We start from the raw sequence: 22,979 nt of genomic DNA on the forward strand, positions 1-22,979 counted from the left end.
AAAATGCCTTCATGCTGTGACCTTGATCCTAAGCCCCCAGGACTTGCTGTTAGTCTGGAAATGAAAGCCCAGGCTCACCTGCCTGGTTGGCTTTTGAGACTTTTTGCAACTCTGCTTCAACTTACCTTTTTAGTCTCATCATGTGTTTCCACTCTGAGCTCCCAAGTGTGTTTCCTCCCTCTTCTGAGCTTGTGCCCAGCATCCTCCTAATTGCCATGCACTTTGACTCCATTGAGGCTCTCCTTTTTCCAGCACTCCTTTGCTGGCCCCATCCCCCCATCTGCTTGGCTCACACACCTCTTTTCCCACTCGTCTTAAAGCCAAGGTGGCTTGGAAAACTGGTTTCTCTTGGCCCAGGGGTTTTGACAGTGGAAACACTGTCTCCTTCATCTTCCCATGCAGAAGGGGTGACTCTAGGAAAGGTGCATGAGGTGTGGCCTGGTGCACAAGCTAGCAGCCGTCACCCTTTGACCAGTCTAAGAGGTCAGTGCCTCGGAGCAAGACCAATGCTTTGAATGTGAGGGCGATGAGGGAGATGCCTATGGCCAAGGAGGCACAGAGCTAGAAGGGAAGCATGGGCTTGGAAAAGGAGTGTTGTTCTGTGGCCTTTGGGGGAGGAGATAATGTGTACTATCATCATTAAGAACGTGCAGTTTGAAGTTTGGAATCTGGCTTTGCCACACTTACTGGCTATGTGATCTTAGGTAGATTACCTCAAGCCCTACATTTCTTCCTCTATGAAATAAAGAAGATACAGTGCCTGCCACATACAGGGTCAGGTAAGATAATGTCTGTAGAATGCTTAGCATAGTACCATGCATGGGAGAGACTTTCACTAACCATTAACTCCTACTGGCCATTATGAGGAATTAGAGGGCGGGGGTTGAAAGTGGAACAGGGGCACCAGTTTGGTTCTCTTCTAGCAGCACATGTCAGGCCATTGGTTCCTATGACTCTCCACTCCTTTCTGCATTCCACGCCAGGTCTCAAACCAAAGACCTAAGAGGGGCGGCTGTGTCCCGGCTCGCTGTGAGTAACCAGAGGCCCCAGCAGCTGCTGGCTCTGGCCAGCTTGTCCATGGCTGCTAAGTGAAGGCCGGCCAGAGCTGCTCCTCCAGCTCCAACAGAGCCCAGGGACAAGGTAATCTCCTGCCACAAGCATCCAGAGGGCCTCTGCCCCTCAGCTGTTTGGTTCCTGATTGACTGACAAACAGCTCACACCTGCCCTGCTTTGAGAACAGTGGCTCCAACCCACAGCGTTGTGAAAAGAGTCTCTAAAAATAGCTCCAGGCAGGGTCTATGGGGCCCACCCACTGCCCTCTGAGTGGAGCTTATTTTCCCAGGAACAGAAATACCACCACTGTTGGCCTCTTCACGCTGCTGCTGGCTTCTAGCACTTTCAGTGTTTAAGCCAACTCCCAGCCCAAAGTCACAAAGGAAAAGGAATTACCGTGGCTCCCCTATGCAGTTAGCTTGCGTTCTGGAGTAGGATATGGGATGAACTCAAACTGCTAATGCGAGATTTCACTCTGTGTCCTCTGGCACTCAAATGGTTGATCCAGTAGCCTGGGCCAGAAGCGCTACAGGCTCCAAGGATTAACAGACACACAGGCATCCTAGCTCTAGGCCTTGACTCGCCTCGCACTGTGGTTGGACTGCAGTGCAAGGGAGAGAAGTGAGCAGCAACCTCTGTGAAAGTCTCTCCTACTGGCTGACCACACCCACCCTGGGTCCGGCTCCTGGGTTCACGTCTCTGCTCTATGTGACCTTAGATGATTGATTTAACCTCCCTGGGATTTAATCACCTTGACCATAAAATATGGATAAATAATTCGATGTAGGTAAAGTGCTTAGGAAATGCATCATAAGCATTAGTTATGGTGGTGATGATCTGGACCATAACTGGCAGCTTTTGGCTACTCCAGAGCCACATGCCCACCATGATTCTGGTGGAGAAGTTTTTCAAGACCACGAGGAGGATAACAGTGGGTATGGTTACTCAAGGGTTCTAGCTGTTTGCAATTTCGTATAGGTACATCCCGTTTTTAGTCAATGTACCCAACATGCCCAACCATCCTATTCTTCAGTATAAGAGCTGGAATTCTATCATCTCTGACATCTGGCACCTGTGACTCCTGTCTGTCAGCTTCTTGGAGAGGCCCTCAGGCCTTTTTCCCAGCAGGGTTTAACAAGGTGACATCATACTGGGGCCACTTGCTAAAAAGCTCAGCTCGTGCATCATGTAGAGCAGCACAGCCATTGGTAGCTCCCTGGTGGGCAGCAGTGTTTGGGGATCGCAGACTCCTCCCTGCATTCTCCCCTCTCAACTGATGTCACCACCTACTTCGCTGGGGGAAAAATAGCCACCCATAGATGAACTCCCCTTCCCTCCCCTTCACCACAAAATGTAACTGTGTTCACAGCCAACATTTTCAACTTCTGTTTCATGGGCCAAGGCTAACTTAGGATCCTGTCCTCCTGACCTAGTCTGGTTCTGTAGCCGCTTGTGCCTCTGATCGTTTCTTCTCTCCTCTCTGCCCTGCCTGCTTGTCCATGTCCTTGGCAGAAAATGCTTCTCCTCTGTTCTTACAGCAAAACAAATCACGACTGTCTTTGACCCGGTACTTGCTTCTCCAGGCTGCCTGATAACGTGTCTGCCTTTCCCCATCAGAAATCTTGAAAGAGTGGGCTGAAAACGTACCATTCTACTCTTTCCTGACCATTTCCAAACCCACTGCACACTGGCTTTGTCCCAAATGACTTGTCTCAAATTCCTTCTATAATGTTCTTACTGCCTCCGATTCCCTAGCAACTTTTAGTATCCATTTCCGCCAGGATTCATTCCCATTTGAGAATTTCATAAAGTTAACAGGATTCTTGTGACCAGAGAACCAGCTCCTCACTCTGGCCTTCCACCTAATCCCATGTTTTCCACCTATGGATATTTCTCTCATGCCGATTTAACTGTTGGCTCCTCAGAGTGTCCAGACAGTCCAAGAAGCACTGGGCACTTACTTCTAATGTCTCCAGTCACAGCACGCTCTCTACCCCAGCCCCAGCACCTGATGCTACCCCTCTGTCCCTGAAATGTTATTAATAACAATGAGCCAGTGTGTCTGTTGGTATTGGCAAGATGAGGAAAGTGCACCAGTCATAGAACCTCCTGTTTGTACTATCCCCCTGGCTTTAATGTCCTCCCTTCACAAGATACCAGCGCACTTACAAATGCCACTTCTCCTGCAGCCCAACACTGTTGGTCCCTTTTGTATCCAGCCACCTGATCAAGAGCTTGTAGTGGGGACCAAGCTTCTCCAAGGCTATACTTTTGGAACAAGATCTTAGTAAATCCAGTGCATTTCTTTCACTCCAGATCATCCTTAGGATGATCATTTAGGAGCCATCATGCACATCACACCAACTCCTTGATTGGGGAGCTTATAGGTAGATGGTCTTCACCATATCCTTTGTTTTTTGTGTTAGTCTGGGGGAAACCAGAGTGTCTGAAGGGTAGTTGATGGTCATGGCTTTATGGGTAGTCTTTATTAGGAAAACTTTCCAAAGATTCTGCTTTCCCATTTTCCTGGGGGAATTCCTTCATAGCTTTCCAAGCTCATTCAAGCAGTGACTCCACTCTAAAGCCTGTCTTCTCCCTTGAGGGTATAATCCATTTGTCCCTCTCCTGTACCACCACTGCTGGCTTATTCTATGACCATACTTCTCACATCTCCCTGTCAGACTACAAAGCTCTCTGAGGGGAGGGAATGAATCATTTGTTTAGCACAGTGTGGCACCTAGTAGGTATTCAGGAATATTTGAGTCATTGAATAGATAAGTGAAGAAAGAATGTGTGATTACATGAACTTTAGTCGACCAACCTGTTTGCTATTTATGAACTTTGCTTTATTTTCCCTTGAAGGTGGGCATTTAGATCATTTGACAGTTGACACCTCTCCCAGCGACATTTATCCTCCTCTTAGATATAATTGAAACCAGGAGGTGGAAGGCCTAAAGAGGTCAAGGTCAGGATAGGATTTCTCTTGTTGGACTCTGAGTAGTCAAGAAGCTGATTGCACTCCACTCCTACTGCATCTGGAAGAAACTTCTTTAACTCTGTGCCAAAGATTGTAAACTGGCTTGACTATTCTTTGCCTAGAAAAGGTGGAACTGGTCCTGGGAACAGTTGGTTTTATAATAACTGACAGAAAACCTTTAACTCCCTAACCAAAAAATCTAGGGAGACTTTCCTATTTAGAAGCACCCACCTACACTCCTACTGCTTGGTTCCCTTGGTGATAGGTAACCTGAACTATGTAACAGGAATTGAGTATTGCCTCATGACCCACTTTTTATTTTTTTTGGTCTGCTTATTTTTAAGGTCTACATTTTTCAAGTTTCTGCAAAGTTTGGTATGTGAGTGGTACTTCTGAGCTTGAAGTCTGGCCTGAGTGACTCTGACCTCTCTTCTGTGCCTGGCAGCTATGACTCACTTAAAATTGGTTTTCTGGATTTGATAAAATCCTCTTGACTATGCAGCCTGGAAATACTACACATTTTCCCTTGTTTTCTTATTCAGCTAAAAACACGTCATCTCACATTCCTAATGACTAATGAAGGGAGAGCCTTATCCAGTATGTTGTTCAAAATCTTCATGTATTTACAAGCAAGAGGCCATCATATAAAATGATCTGACCAGTTGGGACAGTATTTGAAATGTGGCCAGGATCCTGAGGGGACTGGAATTCACAGCTTATTAGAAGCACTGAAGGAAATGTGACTTTACCTTGTGAAGACTGCAGATCTTGGTATCAAAACATGGGGGGCAGATGTATTTTGGAGCCCAAGGCAGCAGCTCTGAGAAGTAGCTGTTGGCTCTGAATAACACTGTGACGGCTAGAGCTGTCACACTATACAGCCTTAGGATTTCCCCACACTCCATGCTTGCATACCCCCATGTGACCTCTTGTCTGCCCCACTTGACTGTTCTGGAACCAGCTCTTTCCCCATGTTCAGAGAAGTGAGGTGCTGACAGGAGGTCTTCTAGCCTGTACCAGTCAGGGGAATACTGTACAAGTGGCCTACCCAGCATTCCTGAGAGTGGACCATACCATATGCAAAGGGCATGCCATTTTGGTAGAATCTGGCCGGGAGGAGAAAGAGTCCTCCTGGGGATTCTGCATGGCTCCTGGCCTTGGCATCAAGCACTCTTCTCCAGACCTCTGCAGAGACCTAACATGGCTCTTCCTTGGCCAAGCTACAATGGAGGGGCCAGCCAAGAGTGAGCAAGCATCATGGAATCTAACCAGCCACTAGAGTCAGAGGGTGATGGCTCTGGGGAAGCTGCCAGGGGTGATTTGGCTAGAATGCTCATGTTTAACTTAAATTGGACCTGACTTCCAGATTGGAACAGAAATAAAAATTCAAGTTTTTATGATTGGTGATTATCAGCTATTGAAATTCTCATTGCGCTCCTTTGTAATGTATGTAGTACATATTACTTACAGTATGTAGTAAAATGCTCACAAGGAAGAAAAACTTGTGGTCCTGTAGATCTGACTCAAAGCGTGGGCATCTTTTCAGGGACGATGGAAAAGTGACACATCCTCAGCTGTTTACACCACAAGCATGATTCCAGAGCTCTTAGATAGCAGTGAGTTCTATGTTGTCACTTGGGCTTTTTTTTTTTTCTTTCTTTATAGCCTGAAGATATTTTGGTTATTGTTCCCCTGGGCTGTTTGTACAGATCTTTACAGATACTTCATAGGTGTCCTAATCAGAAACATTGCCTTTTTGTTCTCTTGAACAAAAAGAATGAATTAATTAAAACTGCCAGTACAAGGGATGAACTGCTTGTAACCGTACTTTGGTCTTTTAGCTTAAACAAAGCCGTTTAAATGATTTCCATATTTCCACCATCATTCAAAAGCTGTTTGTATTAGACAGGAAATATTAGAGCATCCCTCTATAAAGAACATTCTGTGCCTTTATTCCTGTAGATTTTGAGGCTTAATGACCTAACCGACCCTCTACATTGCTCTGTGAGGTATAATTTTTTCCATTTAAAGGATAGGAAAACCTGAAATGAGATGACCTACCTAAGAGTACACATGGTTAGTACAGCCCTGCCTCCTAGACATTCGTAGCTGTCATTTTGCAGAGGTCATGCCTGCGTAGGAGGAGGCTATAGGAATTCTGCACATGCATATGGAAGCCCACAACAAAGTCTCCAGGGATCCCCTGCCTTGAATTCCAGATGGGCAAAGGGTGGGTATGGGTACCCCAGCTCTTGGCCCCCCAGCTCCCAGACCTCACATTTGTACAGCATGTACAGACATGTCAGTCTTTCAATATAACTTCTTAAATGGCAGTTAGGTGTTTTCATGTTCTTATTACCCATTATTTATTTGTTTCCCATTCACCCTTACATCTTTTAGCTCTACTTTACCTTCCTATTTATTGTTGTGTTTTAATTTATTTTTACTACCCCCCCCACACACACACCAGTTGATACCCATGGGTCTATCACATCTTGTATTATCTCCTGCCTTAACCTTCTTTCTCTACATGCGAACTAATGGAGGCCAACAGTTGGTAGATAGGAAGTCTTCCATTTCACACATGAAGGAGACTGAGTGCCATTTTTATCCCTGTGCATCCCACAGACATACTCTGTGCCACACTGGCTTTTGCTAATGATCCTGGTATTAACTATAGTTGGCTCAGAACTGACCATTCTTTCCTCAACTGCCCATTCAAGGAAATCAGCAGTAGGCAGAGTTTCTTTGTAACTTAGTATTCTATCCAAAACACAGGAATTCTTTCTTGTTTTCAAAGGAGTAGATTTCGGTCAATTGATTTAGCACCTTTTGAGACAAATGCATGAGACTGGGCTGTCGGGTGCAAGCAACAGAAACTCAGTTTGAACCCAGTGCAGGTTAAGAGGGAACCAACAGGAAGGGCAGAAATCTCACTGCCTTGAGACCACGTGAATCTGAGATGAGAATGCCACCAGTCTCTTTCTTGGCTTTTATTTGTGTTTCCATGCATGTTGGTTTCTTTGTTGACTTCTGCAAACCAGCTGCTTCCACAGAATGAGGACATGGCTACTAACAAACATAAGAACCTTCTAGCACAACCACTACCATTTTCTATTCCCAAGTTTAAAATTTCAGTTTAAAAGGATTCAACCATCCATGCTTTAGATCAGGTGGCTGGGAGGGGTGAGAATATCTCTAAGAAGGTGGCAGCCCTCACCTGTGCCATGTGGTTACAGTAAAGGCAATGGCCCAGCCTATTCTAGACAGACGGTAGATTCCAGGGTTCAGAAGAATTCTCTGTACTGGTCTTTTATTCCCTCCTGAACAAGAAAACAAGAGGGAAATTGACTAGTCTGGAGGGTTTTTTTGGTTTGTTTTTTTGTTTTTTATAACCAATAAGTTTCTTTTGGGGGCTCTAAATGTCCCCAGATAATCTCATCCCTAATTAAAATGCAGTGACCCCCAAGATATGGAAAGCCTATTTTATTTCTTGGGTCTGTTGGTATTCAGCTCTCTGTGCATGAGGAACTTACTAAGAGTAAGTGGCTTATTCACCAACCTTTGGGAGAGGTGGAGGCAGGACTCAGTCTAGATTAGACTAGTGTCCTTGTTTGGCCCAAACTTCCTTTTATGTAGAGACTATCCATGCTGGAATCTTGTCTGGTCAGTGCTCTTCTTCCTGGACACACACAGTCCTCTCTCCCGCCTCTCCCTGCCCTCCTAATCACTGAGACTGATTAACTTTTATGATCAACTCCATGAGCCCCAACCATAGAACAACCCACATGGCTGCTAAATCATCCTAAAGCCTCTCTTTTCCGCTTCATAATGGCTTAGGAAATAGCCCCACCTTAGACTATTGATTGTGAGAGCTCTATACTATGCTTGCCCAGCCCTAGAAGTAATAGCATTTGGGGTCTTCTAAAAATAGATCCATAACCTGCCAGAGTCAAAGTGCTGTGTTTTCTCTGTTCCTGAGGACTCACAGTAACATCACTCTCAAGGCCTCAGGAAGTCCTTGATCTGAAAGTTCTGGACTATGTTTCATATTTGCCTTCAAGAGTTCTGGCTTTTAGAGGATGGATTTCCCAGACTCTTGAGAGCAATGCCTTGATAAAGGCAAAGATGGTTTGGCTTCAATAATCTTGGCTAAAGTTACTCAGTTATTGACAACATACATACAAGAAGAATTCCCCATTCTGTTAAGTTCTGTGATACGAGAGAGGGAGCATGTTTCACTGTGACATTCAGTCAAGATTCAAGAGGACATGGAAATGTCAATCTGTACTTGCCATTTCACCTCCATAGAGTACACAGATACCTTGCTTCCACACAGTATCTCTTGGTCCCACACAATGTACCAGGTAACTAACCTCAGTTATAGATTCAGGAACATCTCTGTAGCAAATTTGAATGAGAAGATCCATTTTTCTTCTGTCACATTTGTAGAAATAATAAAACAGAAGAGAAAATCAAATTGATGTATATCCTACCTAGTAGTACATCAGCAGTCTTTTAGATCTAGCCTAGGGGCTAACCTCATTAGTTGAATATAAATAAGAAATATTTCGTTTTTACTCATCAATAGTGTGAGCATCCTTGATAGAGTAGAACAGGGTAGAACTCTCCTTTAAATTCCCCTGCCATGCCAGAGTGTGGAGGAATAGAAATTTAGCATGTAGCACCCTTCAGAATTTGACTTGACTGTCTTCCCTTGGTTGGTTGCCAGCATGGGTCTCTCAGTCCAACCTCAGGTGTGGAGAGCTGAGCAGCGACTCTATCACTGATTTACCTCCTAGAGAACATGGACAAGAGTTTTCAGAGACACCCAAACCTGAGTCACTCAGGGACCCAGATCTGCAAATTGATCTGAGTCTCCTATTGCAATTCCACTGTTAGAATTAGGGAAACTGGCATACCCTCTGATTAAACAAGCTCTTCTTAATTTTTAAGATTTATTCATTTTTGAGAGAAACGAAGCATGAGTGAGGGAAGGGCAGAGAGGAGAAAAAGACAGAATCTGAAGCAGGCTCCAGGCTCTGAGCTGTCAGCACAGAGCCCAATGCAGCTCAAACCCACAAACCACAAGATCATGACCTGAGCCAAAGTCAGATGCTTAACCTACTGAACCACCCCAACACCCTACAAACTCTTTTTAAAGTAGGACAAGGCAGAACTGTGTCCTAATTCTTCTTCTTTTTTTTTTTTTTTTGTTTTGTTTATTTTGAAAGAGCGGGAGAGTAAGAGTGAGGTTGGGACTGAGGGAGTGAGAGAGAATCTCAAGCAGGCTCCATATTCAGTGCAGAGCCTGACGTGGGCTCAATCTCACGAACCACGAGATCACCACCTGAGCTGAAATCAAGAGTCAGACACTCAACCAACTGAGCCACCCAGGCGCTCCCCATCTCTCTTTGAACATGTTTCTGAATAATTGGAATGACATTTTCATAACCATGTGTCTTTTATGCTGTAATGAAATCCTCACCTTCGGCTGATGAATATTGGCATTCAACAAGATAGTTCTAAAATAATCCTCTTCTTCGTTCTGTTCTCAGATGCTTTTCAGGCTCTTCAAGTGGAGATGGTGTTTTATCCTGGTCTGTGCCTTTCTAAGGGACTGCAGTTTTCAAGATCTCAATCTTTTCTATATTGTGAAGACCTGGCTCTGTATGTCAGGAAAAGCAAAGAATGGTGATACTGCAGACTTCTGTCTGGGATGTTATCTCCATCTCACTGCTGTTTAATACTTCTTGAAAGCTTGCTAGAGAGCAGAAGTGATTTTGGTAGACTGAACAAGATAGGAAGATGCTCTATTACTCTAGAACCACGATTTGAGACAAGGGAGGTGCCTTTCTGCCATGAGGATTACCATCATGTGGACCAGTGTGACTGCTGGGGGAGAGGGTGTGCCCCTCAAGGCTGCTATGAGAGGAAGCAAGTACCAGAAACCACTGTTGTTGGTACTCAGTGTTCCTAGATCTTAAAATGTATTTTAACTATTCAAGAAAATATTTGAGCTTCTTACAAAAATGTTTATGGATGAAGTAAAATCCCACCTTGACCGAACCTCCCATCCCCAGCTTTCTGTAGCCCAAACACATCCCCAGGAGACAGCACTGTTCTGAGTTGTGTAGCCTTCCAGACACTTGGTCTATTTATTTTCATACATCTGCCATATACCCATGGAGCTGTGTAGTACTGTTTTCTAATACCACACTGTATGATTCGTTGGATCTTGCTATTTTCACTCTCCAAGATATCTGATATTTTTGTGATGGTTCATAAATACCTACCTCATGCTCTAAAATGCCACAAATTGTCCACAATACGGATGAGCCGTAGTTTTTCTAGCCACTCCTTTATTAATGGACATTTAGGTTCAGATAGTGTTTTAAAACTTATTTTAAGTGAAATTTCATACAGTCTCAATATCTAAAACAAAATTTGTACTTGATCTCTTTAATTAACCTACAACAGAAAATTAATTTCCCACGTAGTCAGTTAGGCAAAATAGCCACGTATGCCTCGTTCATACATTTGGTGCCTCAATTCCTTTGTTTGCAAAATGGAATCAAAATAATATTCATCTTACAGGATTATGGGAAGTATTAAAAGAGTTAAGGCATGTAAAGTACTGTCAATAGCACCTGGCTCATGTCTAGTACTATATAAGTGCTTGCTATAGATCTGCTGTCCTTTGCTTGGGCCACATTGCATTGGTTCTCCATTGAATTGCTTTGGCCTTTAGCCTATATGATCCCTTAACCTTTGATCTATTTAGAGGGTATCATAGCAAAGCAGTGAGTTCTCCTGGGCTCTGTTTACTATGAGGATATCATCATGGATATTGGGATGTTTATCCCATTGCATAGAGTCTCTGAAAATCTGAAAGTTTCTCCATTCTGTAGGAATAGTTCTGTTTCTCCCAGTTTGACTTTATTTACCATATTCGTCTTTTTCCTTCGGCTGCTAGAGTGGATCCAGATTCGTTTTTTGTTTTGTTTGTTTGTTTGTTTTTTAATCTACTTCTGTCATCTGTTATGGACTCTGTGGCGTGCATTTTGGGTATTAACTGAACTTATGGCATCAACTTGCTTTTTGGCCAGTTAGTAAAAATAGCTGTGCCTCTGGGTGATTGTATGGGTCCGACTTAGGCACAGTGGTGTGGTGGCTTGCTGCAGTCTTCCCTTTGGTCTTCTCTCCTTCACCTCCTGCTGGAGAAATGGCAGCTACCAGGGGTGGGTGGCCCTATACGTGTGTCCACTTTGGTAGTGGGATCAGACGTGCACAGCTTCCCTTGGGTGCCTGGGTCCTTTTCTCGCTATTCCCTGAAAATCACCATCATGTGAGTTCTTTGACAGAGAAGCATTTGACCTGCTGTTAAGAATTATTTTCCTCTCGTTTTAGGTTCTGAGAATACTTCGGTTATAATTATATCCTTGTGTACTAGTCAGAGTTTGACCATATGAGGACCAGAATTAATGTAGCAACAATAAACTGCCATGAACACAAAGAAGTCGTTTGTGATTGTTAAGGCCCTTTGTCTCTGGTATGAAAGAGCTTCCACAACCGTGAACAAGATGCACACTGGAGAGAGGCTGGAGTGAAAGGCAGTGGTGCCGAGGCGGGTGCTGCAGGCCTGGCTAGCCTGGGGTTGGCAAGCCCATTCTGAAGGTTGGAATGTGGGGAAATGGGCTCAGGAGAAGGGGCCCACCTCTCGGCCTGGGTTCCTCTCTGACCCACTCCTTTGCAAACCATGACTTGCCTCTGGAATGAGGAGACTGCCTCATAAACCTCAGAGCATTTACTCCTCTGGACTAGCCCAGATTCTGATGATTGTCACTTTCCCATTTAGCAATCAGATCTGCTTTTTCAGGCTGCCAAGCCCCTGAATGGCCTACCCGGGGCCTCTAGGTTTCGGTCTTCCTTTAAGCATGGAGGAAGGGAGTGTTGGTGGCATTGGGCCAGCTCAGTCACATTAGCAGCCACCTCTCTCCCTCTTCCCTGCCTATAACCAGGTCAGATACACCCAAAAAGTGACTGAAGCCTCCTGTTTCTTGCTCAGAGCATTTTATGAACTCTGCCTCCCATCTGCCATTTTATTTCTTCTCCCTTTTTGCTGTTTTCTGGTTTCTGGATCTCTCTGTTTCCTGTTAGTCCTTTGAGGTCCCTCTGGCTATCATTTGGGGTCTTCTTGGGATGTTTCATCTTCCCCTGTAGTGTGAGAACCGAGAGAAGTAAGCATGCAGCATGCCAGCCTGGCCTGCTAAGAGCCCTTATGAAGGGGAGGGATTGGCCACTCCTGGAAGGCATGTGTGAGTGGATGAAGGGCCTTGTGGCTGGCGTCCCCCATCCTCTGTGCTCCCTGCGGTGCTCAGGATGGGCCTCCATGCCGTGAGGTGTGCCTTAGGTCTGGAGAACTCTGGTGTGAGAGTTAGGAGAGACCGAGATCTGTGCGGAACTTGTTCCCACATAGCTCCTTGGTGAATGGTACCAGCTCCCCGGCCTCCCCAAAGAGTAGCCTCATTGCCGTTGGTGCGTCTGGCAGGCTGTGCCTCCACCTAAACCAGACCCAACACGCCCAGTCAAGTCAAGCACCACTGGGTCTGGAGTTCCATTCAGGCCTTCCTGGCCAAGGGTGAGGTCATCGGGGTGGGGGGATGATTTTGCCAGCTTTCAAGGCGCACCTTTCAATGGTCCTCCTCGTAGTAGTTTTGAAATCCTGTGGCTTCCTGTTTAGGTGGGTGGTTTTGCACATGCAACCAGCATGTGCTGTCCTCACAAATTACACACTTCGTTTTAAAGTTGGTAAGATGTTTTCCCAACCTTTTAAGTGTAATTCTTTCCCCCCCACCCCCTTTTTAGTCCCAGGTGAATCACCACGGTGCTGCTACTAATGAAACGTACCAGGAACGCTTGGCACGTCTAGAAGGAGATAAGGAGTCCCTCATTTTACAGGTGGGTCCTTTTTCATGGGAAACGGCTTATCCTGTTACCTCCGCCTCTGTAGGTGCCCTAAGTGGAAGGGAAGTACAAGAGGTTTTTTTTTTCCCTGTTGGATTTATCCTGCTCCTGAAGTGTATGTTTTCTAAATAGACTCTTCCTGAAACAAAGCAGAAAGTCACTGAGGCCACAGTGAAACGCTGGACTGGCTTTCGGGCCGTGAATGTGTTCCTTTACTCATCCTTGTACTACTGAGCCTGTACACTGGAAGCTCTGTGGCCAGGCTGATGAATGAGGCCCTGTCCTCTAGGAGCCCAGGAATCTTCTAAGGGAGATAAGATGTGTCCTCATGTCTCTAATAAAACAGCCGTGAGTAATATGGATGTAAGGTTGGATGCTGACAGGATCAGGCCCAAATCGTCTGGAGCTGGATCTAGACTGATCACTTTGAGGCCAAATCCCCTGGAGCTGGTAACATGGGCTAATGAGCCTTTGATGACTTTCTTGCCTCAAAGAAAGGAACTCCAAAACTTGTTATGGAGAAAGATAGTCAAAGGAACATTTCAGTTCTGAAAACTCCTGTTCCTTGGCAGGACATGAAGTTGAGCATTCTTACATGAGGCCTTTTGTTGTGATAGGGGCTCTTTGCTGTGTTCACTCTCAAACGCATAAATCAAGCATTTGTTCAGTGCCTGGTATGTATCAGGCACTGTGATTGATGATTTGGAGGATCAGAAAGGACATATTCCAGTCCTGGCTCCTTCAAAATCGTGAAGCGTGGTAGACAGGGCTGGTAGTGTTTTGGGAGAGGGGGCAGGGTAGGGTTCTAGAACCCTCCACTGTGGGCTTTAGCTTAGAGCACTGGAATTAAGAGGCTATTTGGCTTTTTTTTTTCCTTCTATTTCATCTTATTCATCTTATGAATGTAAGAGTAATGAATGATTATTTTAGGAATTTTGGAAGTCAAAAAGAGAGTTTAACATTTTGGCCTTTTTTTCCCTAGCCTTTTCTTTTTTTCCCTGTCCCTATTTTAAATAAGCTTGGGCCAAATGTGCAATTATATAATTTATATCTTTTTTTCCCATTAATTTGTTAATTAAAAAAATATTTGAGGGGTACCTGGGTGGCTCACCCGGTTAAGCATCTGACTTCGACTCAGGTCATGATCTCATGGTTCGTTCATGAGTTCAAGCCCTGCATCAGGCTCTCTGCTATCAGCACAGAGCTTGCTTCAGATCCTCTGTTCCCCTTTGTTCTCTGCCCCTCCCCCTCCCATGCTCATTTTTTTCTCTTTCTCTCTCTCTCAAAAATATACAATAAACATTAAATATGTATATGTAAGCGACTGCAATTTGGCAGACACTAGTTTTAGGTGCTGGGGTTGCAGCCGTGAAGAAAATAAACTAAGTTGCTGTTCTTACAGAATGTGTGTGTGTGTGTGTGGGGGGGGTGTCTCTCCAGTAAACAATACATAAAAGGTTTCTGACAGTGATAAATCCTATGGAGAAAAGGAAAGCAGGGTAAGGATTACGTAGTCAGGGAAGACCTCCCTGATAGGAGTCCTGAAGCAAGCTAGGGAGGAGGGATCCCCGTGGATGCCCAGAGAAGCACATTCCAGGCAGGGAGGCTGGCCCCACACACACCCTGAACAAGGAGTGTGCTTGGTGTATAGGATGAACAGCAAGGGTCTGTGTGGCTGGAGTTGATGACCGTGAAGAAATCTGGTGGGGAGGAACTACCTTCAGAGAGGTAGGAGGGGGCAGATTATATAGCACATTATATCGCACATATTTTGAGGGATGTGTAATTTGAAACTCCATCCCAATGACGCAATTGATCAGAGTTTCCAATTTGAAATTTTGTGGCAAAAAGTATGAACTCACAAACCTTTGAACCAGGAACCTTTGTGGCTGAAACCACACATTCTGTTTAAAGGTACACAATTTAATAAAGTCCTCTGTGATAATGTTCTTTGGCATTCACAGTTTTGTTTTAAACCCTGAATCCTTCTTCGCATTCCGTATCTCCCTCTCTCTCTGCCCCTCCCCACTCACACTCTGTCTCTCTCTCAAAAATAAGATAAAATATTAAAAAAAATTTTTTTTAAACCCTGAATCCTTGAAGAATCCTTATTTCTAGTCCTAACACACATGGGAAACTAATCACAGAAGTCAGAAGTGGATCCTAGTGGTTTCTATTCCAGGAGCTTGTGAACAGCCTTTCAGAGCTGCTCGTAGGTGACCACCCTGTTTTGTAGTGACCCATGGAGCCGGTTAGCCCCTCAACATGGTAGAACCTTTTGCTTAACTTACAAGGCAGCTCAGCCAGACTGAATTAATTCAATCACTTGGCCCAGAATGTTCTCCTAGATCTACTTGGAGAAGAACGAGGCAAATCACACATAACAAATTACTTTGTTTTCATAATATTTAAAACACACACACACACACACACACACACACACACACACACAATCTTCTGTGCTCACTTTGGCAGTATACTAAAATCAAAATCTTTTATATCTTCATCAGAATGTCATTTTTTTAAGACAAGGATTTTCACCCCCTCCCTTTTTTTCCACTTCTGTATTCCCCACAGTGCCTAAAATTATGCCTAGCACAGAGTTAGGGACTCAAAGTATTTTTATTGAATAAAGGTCACCTTCTAGGATCTTTATACAGTTGTCCCAATTTTCTGTGCCTCTCTCCATGATCTTTCTACTGAGTATTCAAGTTTGTAAGGAAAAAAAAAAGGTTTTGTAAAGAGCCCGTAGCCCTGCATGTCTTGAGTCTTACACACAGCTGAGCTACAGGGCATGGAACGCTGGAGACCACATATTCATGTGGGTACCGCCAGCGCATGGCCCTGAGGTGTGGTGCAGATGATATGTGTTAATCCTCATAATAAGATTAACCATAACGCAACCTTCCCAAACAGAAACTCTGAAACCCAGGGAGCTCTGAAAGGCCACCCTCTGGATTCCTACCCCTTTGAAAGTAGAGCTAGTAGCTATAAAAGGCCAGGACTGCTGAGAGTGTTGGGTCATGAGGATTGAAAAAACCACTACGAAGGTTTGTGTTCAAGATGGGCCTAACTGGCAGAAGGCACCTGTTTTTGGATTATAACTGGAATATTTGTACACTGTGTATCAACTCCAAGAATAGGTTTCAATAATTCATTATCCATTTGGGAACATAAAAATGGAGAGCTTAAAGTAGCAGTATTCATTTGGGTTTTTTTTTTCCTTTGTAAAGGGAGCTTTGTAATTTTTTTTTTAATGTTTATTTTTGAGAGAAAGCATGAGTGGGAGAGGAGCAGAAAGAGAGAGAGATAGGGAGACCCAGAATCCAGGCCCCAGACACAGGCCCCAGGTTCTGAGCTGTTAGCACAGAGCCTGACTCGGGGCTTGAACCCACAAACTGCGAGATCATGACCTGAGCCAAAGTCAGATGCTTAACCAACTAAGCCATCCAGGTGCCCCTATAACTGATAGTTTATTTAAACGCTCATAAGTGAATTACATTAGCTCCTTCGTGCTCCAGCTATCATTCCTTTACAGACTGAGAAATCATTTAGGATAATCTATATGTAAATGACAATGACTCAACCATTGGTTGAAAACCAAAAGTGTCTAAAGGATCTTAATTTACCAGTCACTGATTTCTTTATTTGGGGAGGCCATCCATTCTCTTTCTTCATCTTCCTGCTCTGAGGCACCTTTTTAATAAAAGGGAGGATCTGGGGGCAGTTTGCTACTAGAGCAGACTATGGAAATCCTCCATATGTAGTTAGGGTATAATTTAAAGGACTTCCTATAAATGGATCTTTATTAATCCCAAGAGATCTTCTCCATGATTTTTAGAAAGACGACTTTCCTGCCACTCTATGTGCAATGTGGCATGTGTGTGTTATGACTTAGAGTCATGTTTTGGCCTGTGAAGCACAAAAACCTTTCTGGAGCCAAGTTTTGTCGGTGCTAATACATGCCCTTTACATCCCACATTCCTTAATTGCTTCAGAACACTCGCCTGATAGGTGAGCAGCCCTCACACCCTTATGAGAGAGGTAAGGTCATTGGTTAGTTTCCCCAGGAGTTTGGATTGCTCTTCCACATGAGGTGGCAGAGCCCTGGCCTGCCGGCGGAGATATGCCTTGAGGTCCGGACTGCCAGAGCGAGCTCTGTAAGAGGACTAAGGAGCGGGAGTCCAGCCCGGAGGCAGCTCTCCTGACTGCTGGGTATTTTTCTCTGGAGTGTGTCAAGAGCAGGAAATGTGACAACGTCAGTTAGGCAATGGCAAGGTAAGAAAACAGCTGGAGTTTTCTCCATCCAGGACACTCACTCCCCCCACCTGCTGCCCGCCAAAAAGAAAAGGCATTTTTATGTACGGATTAGTAGTATGGTTTCCCAGCAGTAGGTGAGCCATTTCTGCTCCTCTACCATTGCTTTATTTCCTGGGGCAGGTGAGTGTCCTCACAGACCAAGTGGAAGCACAAGGAGAAAAGATTCGGGACCTGGAGGTGTGCCTGGAAGGACACCAGGTGAAACTCAATGCCGCCGAAGAGATGCTTCAACAGGTAAGGGCGTGAGGGCTGAAGGCCCTGGGGTTATAACGCAGCTCATGTGTTAAAAGTCGCTGTGTCCAGTCACCGCTCTCACTACTCACTCCCCCATCCTGCCTGGAGGTAGGCTGGGCGCTCTGCGTGTGGTGTTTGTACAGCAGGTGAAACTTGCCCCAACTGAGCTTTGCAGGGAGGGGCGAGAAGGGCTGGCCTGAGAGGAATAACCTGTTGAGCTGGTTAGACAGATTCCCAGGTGGCACTTGATCTAGCCAGGTTCAGGTTCAGGGGCGCTGTGCTGACAAAGTCACCCTTCTGACACCAGCCACAGCTTGACTGTTGGCGGCATCTGGGGTTTGAGGAAGTTGGTTAGCTTCCTGCGTGCCCCCTTCCCACCTCCCTCTTCCCCTCCCAGTTTGTGTAGTCTTCTTTGATAAAATGTATTACACACATAATATTTTAATGTAATTTAATTGCTGTCAACATGAAAAATGGAGCTGTTCTCATCCCATTCAATTAAATCTCGTAAATGTCTTGTTTCCTTTTCATCCTCCTTGTCATCAGGTATAGGTGTAATTTACAAAGCTCTCTGCACACCACAGATACGATTTGCTTCTCTGATTTTGTATGCTTAGCATCAGAGTGAAGTTTTTTCCAGTTTTAAATCTTACTGTGTACTACCACTGAGAGGCTTTTTTTTTTTTGAAGGGAAAATAAAATAATCATTTTTCTACCCTTGAACGATTTTACCATTTGGTAAATGATGAGCTGAATTTTTCGAAAGGGGTGTTGAGTTTTTATTCAGGCTTTTCCAAATCTTTTGAGAGGCTGATTAGAAATTTTATGAAATCTATCAAGATGATCTAATTTCCTTGAATGGTTCTTATAGTTACAGCAATTTTAGGAAACACACACACACACACACACACACACACAAACTTCAATCACGGTTTATGCTTTGGAGCTCCTGGAATAGTCCTTGTTGCATGGGAGGTGCTCATTAATTATTTAAAGAATGACAGTCCATTAACATGTATGGGTTCAAGTAGATGGCTGCTTATATGTAATCTTTCCCCCAGAGCTTGAATGTTTTTTGTTGTCATGATCAGCATAAAATTCAAATAGCGTTTTGATAGAATGGTAATGAACACAGGCTTTGCATTTGACCTTTGGTCTTAGGAGAAACATTTGCTTCCAAGTATTTCTTAGTTTTTAGTGCATTTCAAGAACTTTTTTTTTTAAGTCAGTACTTCTAATGTAGATGTCCTCAACTAGATGGAACTAGTTCTAACAGCTCAGAAGCTGTATGCTTTCTAGTTTGCTTTCTTTTCATCTCTGATTAATAAGTTACCACATTCGTGGCTCCATTTGATTTTTCTATTTAAATTGTGTGCATTTCTCTTGCTCATCCTATTCCCTGAGTAGCAGGAGTTGAGTTTATTTTTTTAAGCTGGGTCTTCTTTTTGAAAACCAGGAAAGAAAATGGAAAGCTCTCTAAGGGCGGGAAAGCATTTTCACAAAGAGTGATAGAGGTGTGGCTTTGAGGTGGGGATGGAGTATTGCAAAACCCCAGACAGAGAACAAAGAAGATTTGAATGTGGAAGGGAACGTGTCTGGAGAACGTCAGGTTGATGTTTCAGGAAGGCATTGCCTGGTGGCAGTACCTGGGATCGGAGGTCAGAGCATGGCTGCATTTGGTGCCTGAGCTACCTGACCGCCTGTCCCGGCTGCTCTTCCAGGGCTGACCTACACCCCTCTCTGTGCAGTGGTTCTGCTCCCTCGTCAGCGTCTCTGGGTCAAGGAGTCTGGTGTCGGTTCCCAACTCCACCTGGTTAGGCTGTCTTGCTCTTCAAACATCCGCCCATGGACTGGATTTTAGACTTTTGAAAAAGTCTTAAGATCAATTATCTTTTGTGTTGTGGGTGAGGTATCAGGCCTGTGGTTCGTGTGTGCCACAGAGGTGGATGTCTTGGCTTGGTATATTTTGGAGTGTGGTAGGTCTTATTTGTCACCTCTCAGGTTTAAAGATCTTCCCTTGAACTTACCCAAGTTATTTTTATGCTCATAACGTTCACTGTGTTCCCTCCAACTTTCAAGGATAAAACGAAGGGAGTGTGGAAGACTCCTCTTTGGCACCTCCTGAGTTCAACTCACGGGACTTATTTGAGCCTCGGCTCCCACTTGTGTGTTTGCTGGGCTTGGTGGTCCCTGAGCTGGAGACGTTTGGGTTCCCAGCTCTGAAGCCCGAGTTGAACCCTCTGTGGCACATGCCAGTCCTTTCCTGAAATCTGCTTGATGCTGTTTGAAAAGGCACTTCTTTCTTGTCCCACGGTGCTGAGGTAATGCCGTCTGTAGCTTACAGGATGTTATGCATGTGTCCTCTGAACTGAGGACAGGCAGGGACTTGCTTGTCTGATGCTGATATCCTGGACCGCAGGGCTCTTGGCTTCTGGTGGTAGGAACTAGGAGGACTCCCAGCCCTGAGGAGGAGGAGGGACGCAAACAATTGCCTCTTTTTGCCAGCCCTTGGAGACTATTCATGCTCTGAGCCAAGCCTGGCCTCCTGCTCTGAGGCCTGCGGAGCTCTGAGTGAGGCCCCTTCCCAATCAGTGTGAGGCCTGGCCTTCTGACAACTGCCTGTTGACGCCACCGCCCTTGGGTACGCTGTCCCTGGGAGCACTACGCCCACGCATGGAGTGGCCTTGTCTAAAGGAGGCACTTGCTCCCCGCCTTTAGCTGACTGCCCATGTAGGCCCGGTGCTGTAAGATAGTCTCATTCTTCACAGCAGGTGGGAAATCCAGATTTAAAGATAAGTCTATTTTTAAAGCATTGGCAACTAATTTAAAGGGAAAAAAATAAGTACTGTGTGAACCACACCGTGCATACCTGCAGGCCAAGCCTGGTCCGCAGACCTGTAGTCTACAACCCCTGCTCTAGCCTCTAGCCCCCTCCACTGGCTGGAATAGCTCCTGGAGGACTTAAGGAAACCCAAACCCAACCAGTATAGCCCATGCCCTGTGCTTACATAGGCTCCAGCAACCCCACTGAGCCATCTCTCTCCACAGCTGCTTTGTCCGCCTCCCTCCAGCAGGAGCCCAAGAGGGGAGGGAGTTAGCACCCCTCAGCCTGTCCCTGCTGAATGCTGATCTCTCAGGTCCCATCTGTTTTCTTCTTTGCATTAACCCATCTGAAGAGCGTGAATGAAGGCCTTGGGGTTAGAGAGGCAAGCCAGAACCAAATAGTATTAGCACCCACCGGTCTACGTGAGCAGCACATAGGTGATGGACGCATTTGAGGGTAAAATATTTTTGCAGCCCCCTGCAAAATTCAGGGTGGCAAAGGGGAACCTCTGAGCCTCTTTGGGGACTGCCTCTGGAAGCACCTACTCAGGGATGGTCTCAGACTCCCTGAACAGGTGTGGATTTTCCAGGAAATCCATAAATGGGTCTCCAAGAGGCCGCAGCCTAGGTTTGTTTTCATAGGTCTGGGACAGTCTGGCCTGGGTACAGAGCTCACAGGGCTGACCTCTGCCTTCTGTATCCTAAGCAGGTCAAGGCATTGCCTACCAGCATCTCTGAGAGCTGTACCCCTGGGCTGTCTAGAATTAGCACCCTGAGAATATAGGCATGGACCAGCCATATCCTTGTTGTAACTAGCTCAGACTGTGCTGGCGACAAAATCTACGCCACAGGGCGGGTTCTCCATGGCCCTGCTGATGCATTGAGGTCCCTGGTGACTTTTTCTAAAGTGGCCTCTGGAGTCTATTAGGGCCCTGCACAGCAAACTTCTCTGCCTCTGATTGTTGACCCTTCTCCAGAGGATGATGACTTTGAGGAAGAAGCTGATGCTACTTAGTGGATAATAGACTTTATACAGAGCTGACAGCCAAATGGAGCACTTTCCAGAGACTAGCTGTTTACACATGTAATCAATGTCGAGAGCAGAAACAATGTTCAGTGTCAAAAAGAGGACAGGCTAGGAGAGCCAAATGGGGAGGAAGTAAAGGATGCAAACTTCCTTGTGAAGAACCCAAACTTTGGGGAAATCCTGAAGGACAACAGCTTCGATTTCAGACCTCCCACCTGACCTAGAGCCCCAGGTGTTAGGCATCCTCATTGTTTTGGCTATCTTTCAGGTGAGATGTGGAAAGACAAATTTCTGGGATTTGGAGTCAGTCTACGTGCCTTTCTGTTGATCCAGGAAAGTTGTCAAACCTGTGTTCTTATATAGTGAGAACAGGGATGATCATATGGGCTCCATATTTCCCACTTCTTAGAGGTGTTATTTCAGTTTTGTTAAAACCGAACTCTCTCACAAGTCATCATTTTTAAGATCTTGAGCATGCACAGGGCGCCTGGGTGGCTCAGTCGGTTAAGCGTCCAACTTCGGCTCAGGTCATGATCTCACGGTTCGTGGGTTCAAGCCCTGCATCAGGCTCTGTGCTGACAGCTCAGAGCCTGGAGCCTGTTTCAGATTCTGTATCTCCCTCTCTCTCTGCCCCTCCCCCACTCACACTCTCCCTCTGTCTCAAAAATAAATAAACATTAAAAAAAGATCTTGAGCATGTGGATTAAGGGCCTAAGATACCCAGTTCCTGCCCTTGAGTTGAGTGAAGGACAATGTGTCCGGGTTTATGAACTCAAAAGTGTCGTCAGCACCTGGCAGATAAATTTTCCAAGAGTACCTTTAAAGGGGTATCTCTGTCTCAAAAAGAATAGTAAACAGAGCTATGTACCCCTGATTCTGTGGAAGCACGACCCTGTCTCAGAGGTGAGACACCTGATTTGTGACTGAAGAAAACCAGGATTTGCCAGTTCTTCCCCAAACCTGCCCCCTGGGAGATGTAGGAGCCAGAAATAACTGCTTTCTTCAAGCTGATCTTATTTGACGTTGAATCTCCATACCACCATGCAAAGTAGGTGTTCTTTGTTCACGGATGAGGGGGCTGAGGTTCCAGAGAGATGGTTTCCGTAGTGGGGGCTGAGTCTGGACTCGAACCCAGGTTGACAACAAGCCCCTCGCTGCAGTGTTACTCATGAAAGCGGCTTTCTGGCACAGCCTAGGCCTCTTACTTCAAAGAGCAAAGGGATGCATTTTTTCCTTTCATGTCTTTCCATGGCCCCTTCCTTCACTCTGGTTTCAGATTGCCAGTCTGGCTCCAGTCCTCTGTCATTGGTCAGTAACTCCCTGGGTCATGTTCCACACTTAAAGATGGAAGTAATTGCTTCAAGATGTGGCCCTTTAAGGAGAGAATAAATTGAAAGGCCACTTCTTTTTATCAGCTCCAGTCTCAGACTGAGCTTTGGAAAAAGGAAATGATGGTTTTCTCTGAGATGTAAGTTTTTTTCCCATCTCCAGGAAAGGAGATGTCTTTGCCCTTCTGGAAGAGGTTACTGGTAGTGGTGAAGTGAGAGGGGTGAGTGATGATTTTGTTCATTGGTTTTT

The 22,979-nt window shown here is 45.3% G+C and overlaps 1 protein-coding gene across 13 annotated transcripts in view; it reads left to right on the forward strand.

The window, feature by feature from the left end:
* The window catches only part of PPFIBP2 (PPFIA binding protein 2), a 144,948-nt gene that overhangs the window by 66,672 nt on the left and 55,297 nt on the right, over nucleotides 1-22,979 (forward strand). For 11 of the 13 annotated variants that reach the window (XM_045038896.1, XM_006937067.5, XM_045038900.1 and 8 more), the window contains 2 exons: nucleotides 12,899-12,991; nucleotides 17,438-17,551. The exons of 1 other annotated variant lie outside the window; for it this stretch is intronic. In XM_045038896.1, the coding sequence (XP_044894831.1) occupies nucleotides 12,899-12,991; nucleotides 17,438-17,551 (207 nt within the window). Of the gene's footprint in view, nucleotides 1-12,898; nucleotides 12,992-17,437; nucleotides 17,552-22,892; nucleotides 22,951-22,979 lie in introns of those variants that run through there. One more of the 13 variants, XM_045038901.1, reaches the window with a different exon arrangement.

This window comes from Felis catus, chromosome D1 (genome assembly GCF_018350175.1).
Source record: "Felis catus isolate Fca126 chromosome D1, F.catus_Fca126_mat1.0, whole genome shotgun sequence".
Taxonomy (NCBI): Eukaryota; Metazoa; Chordata; class Mammalia; order Carnivora; family Felidae; genus Felis; species Felis catus.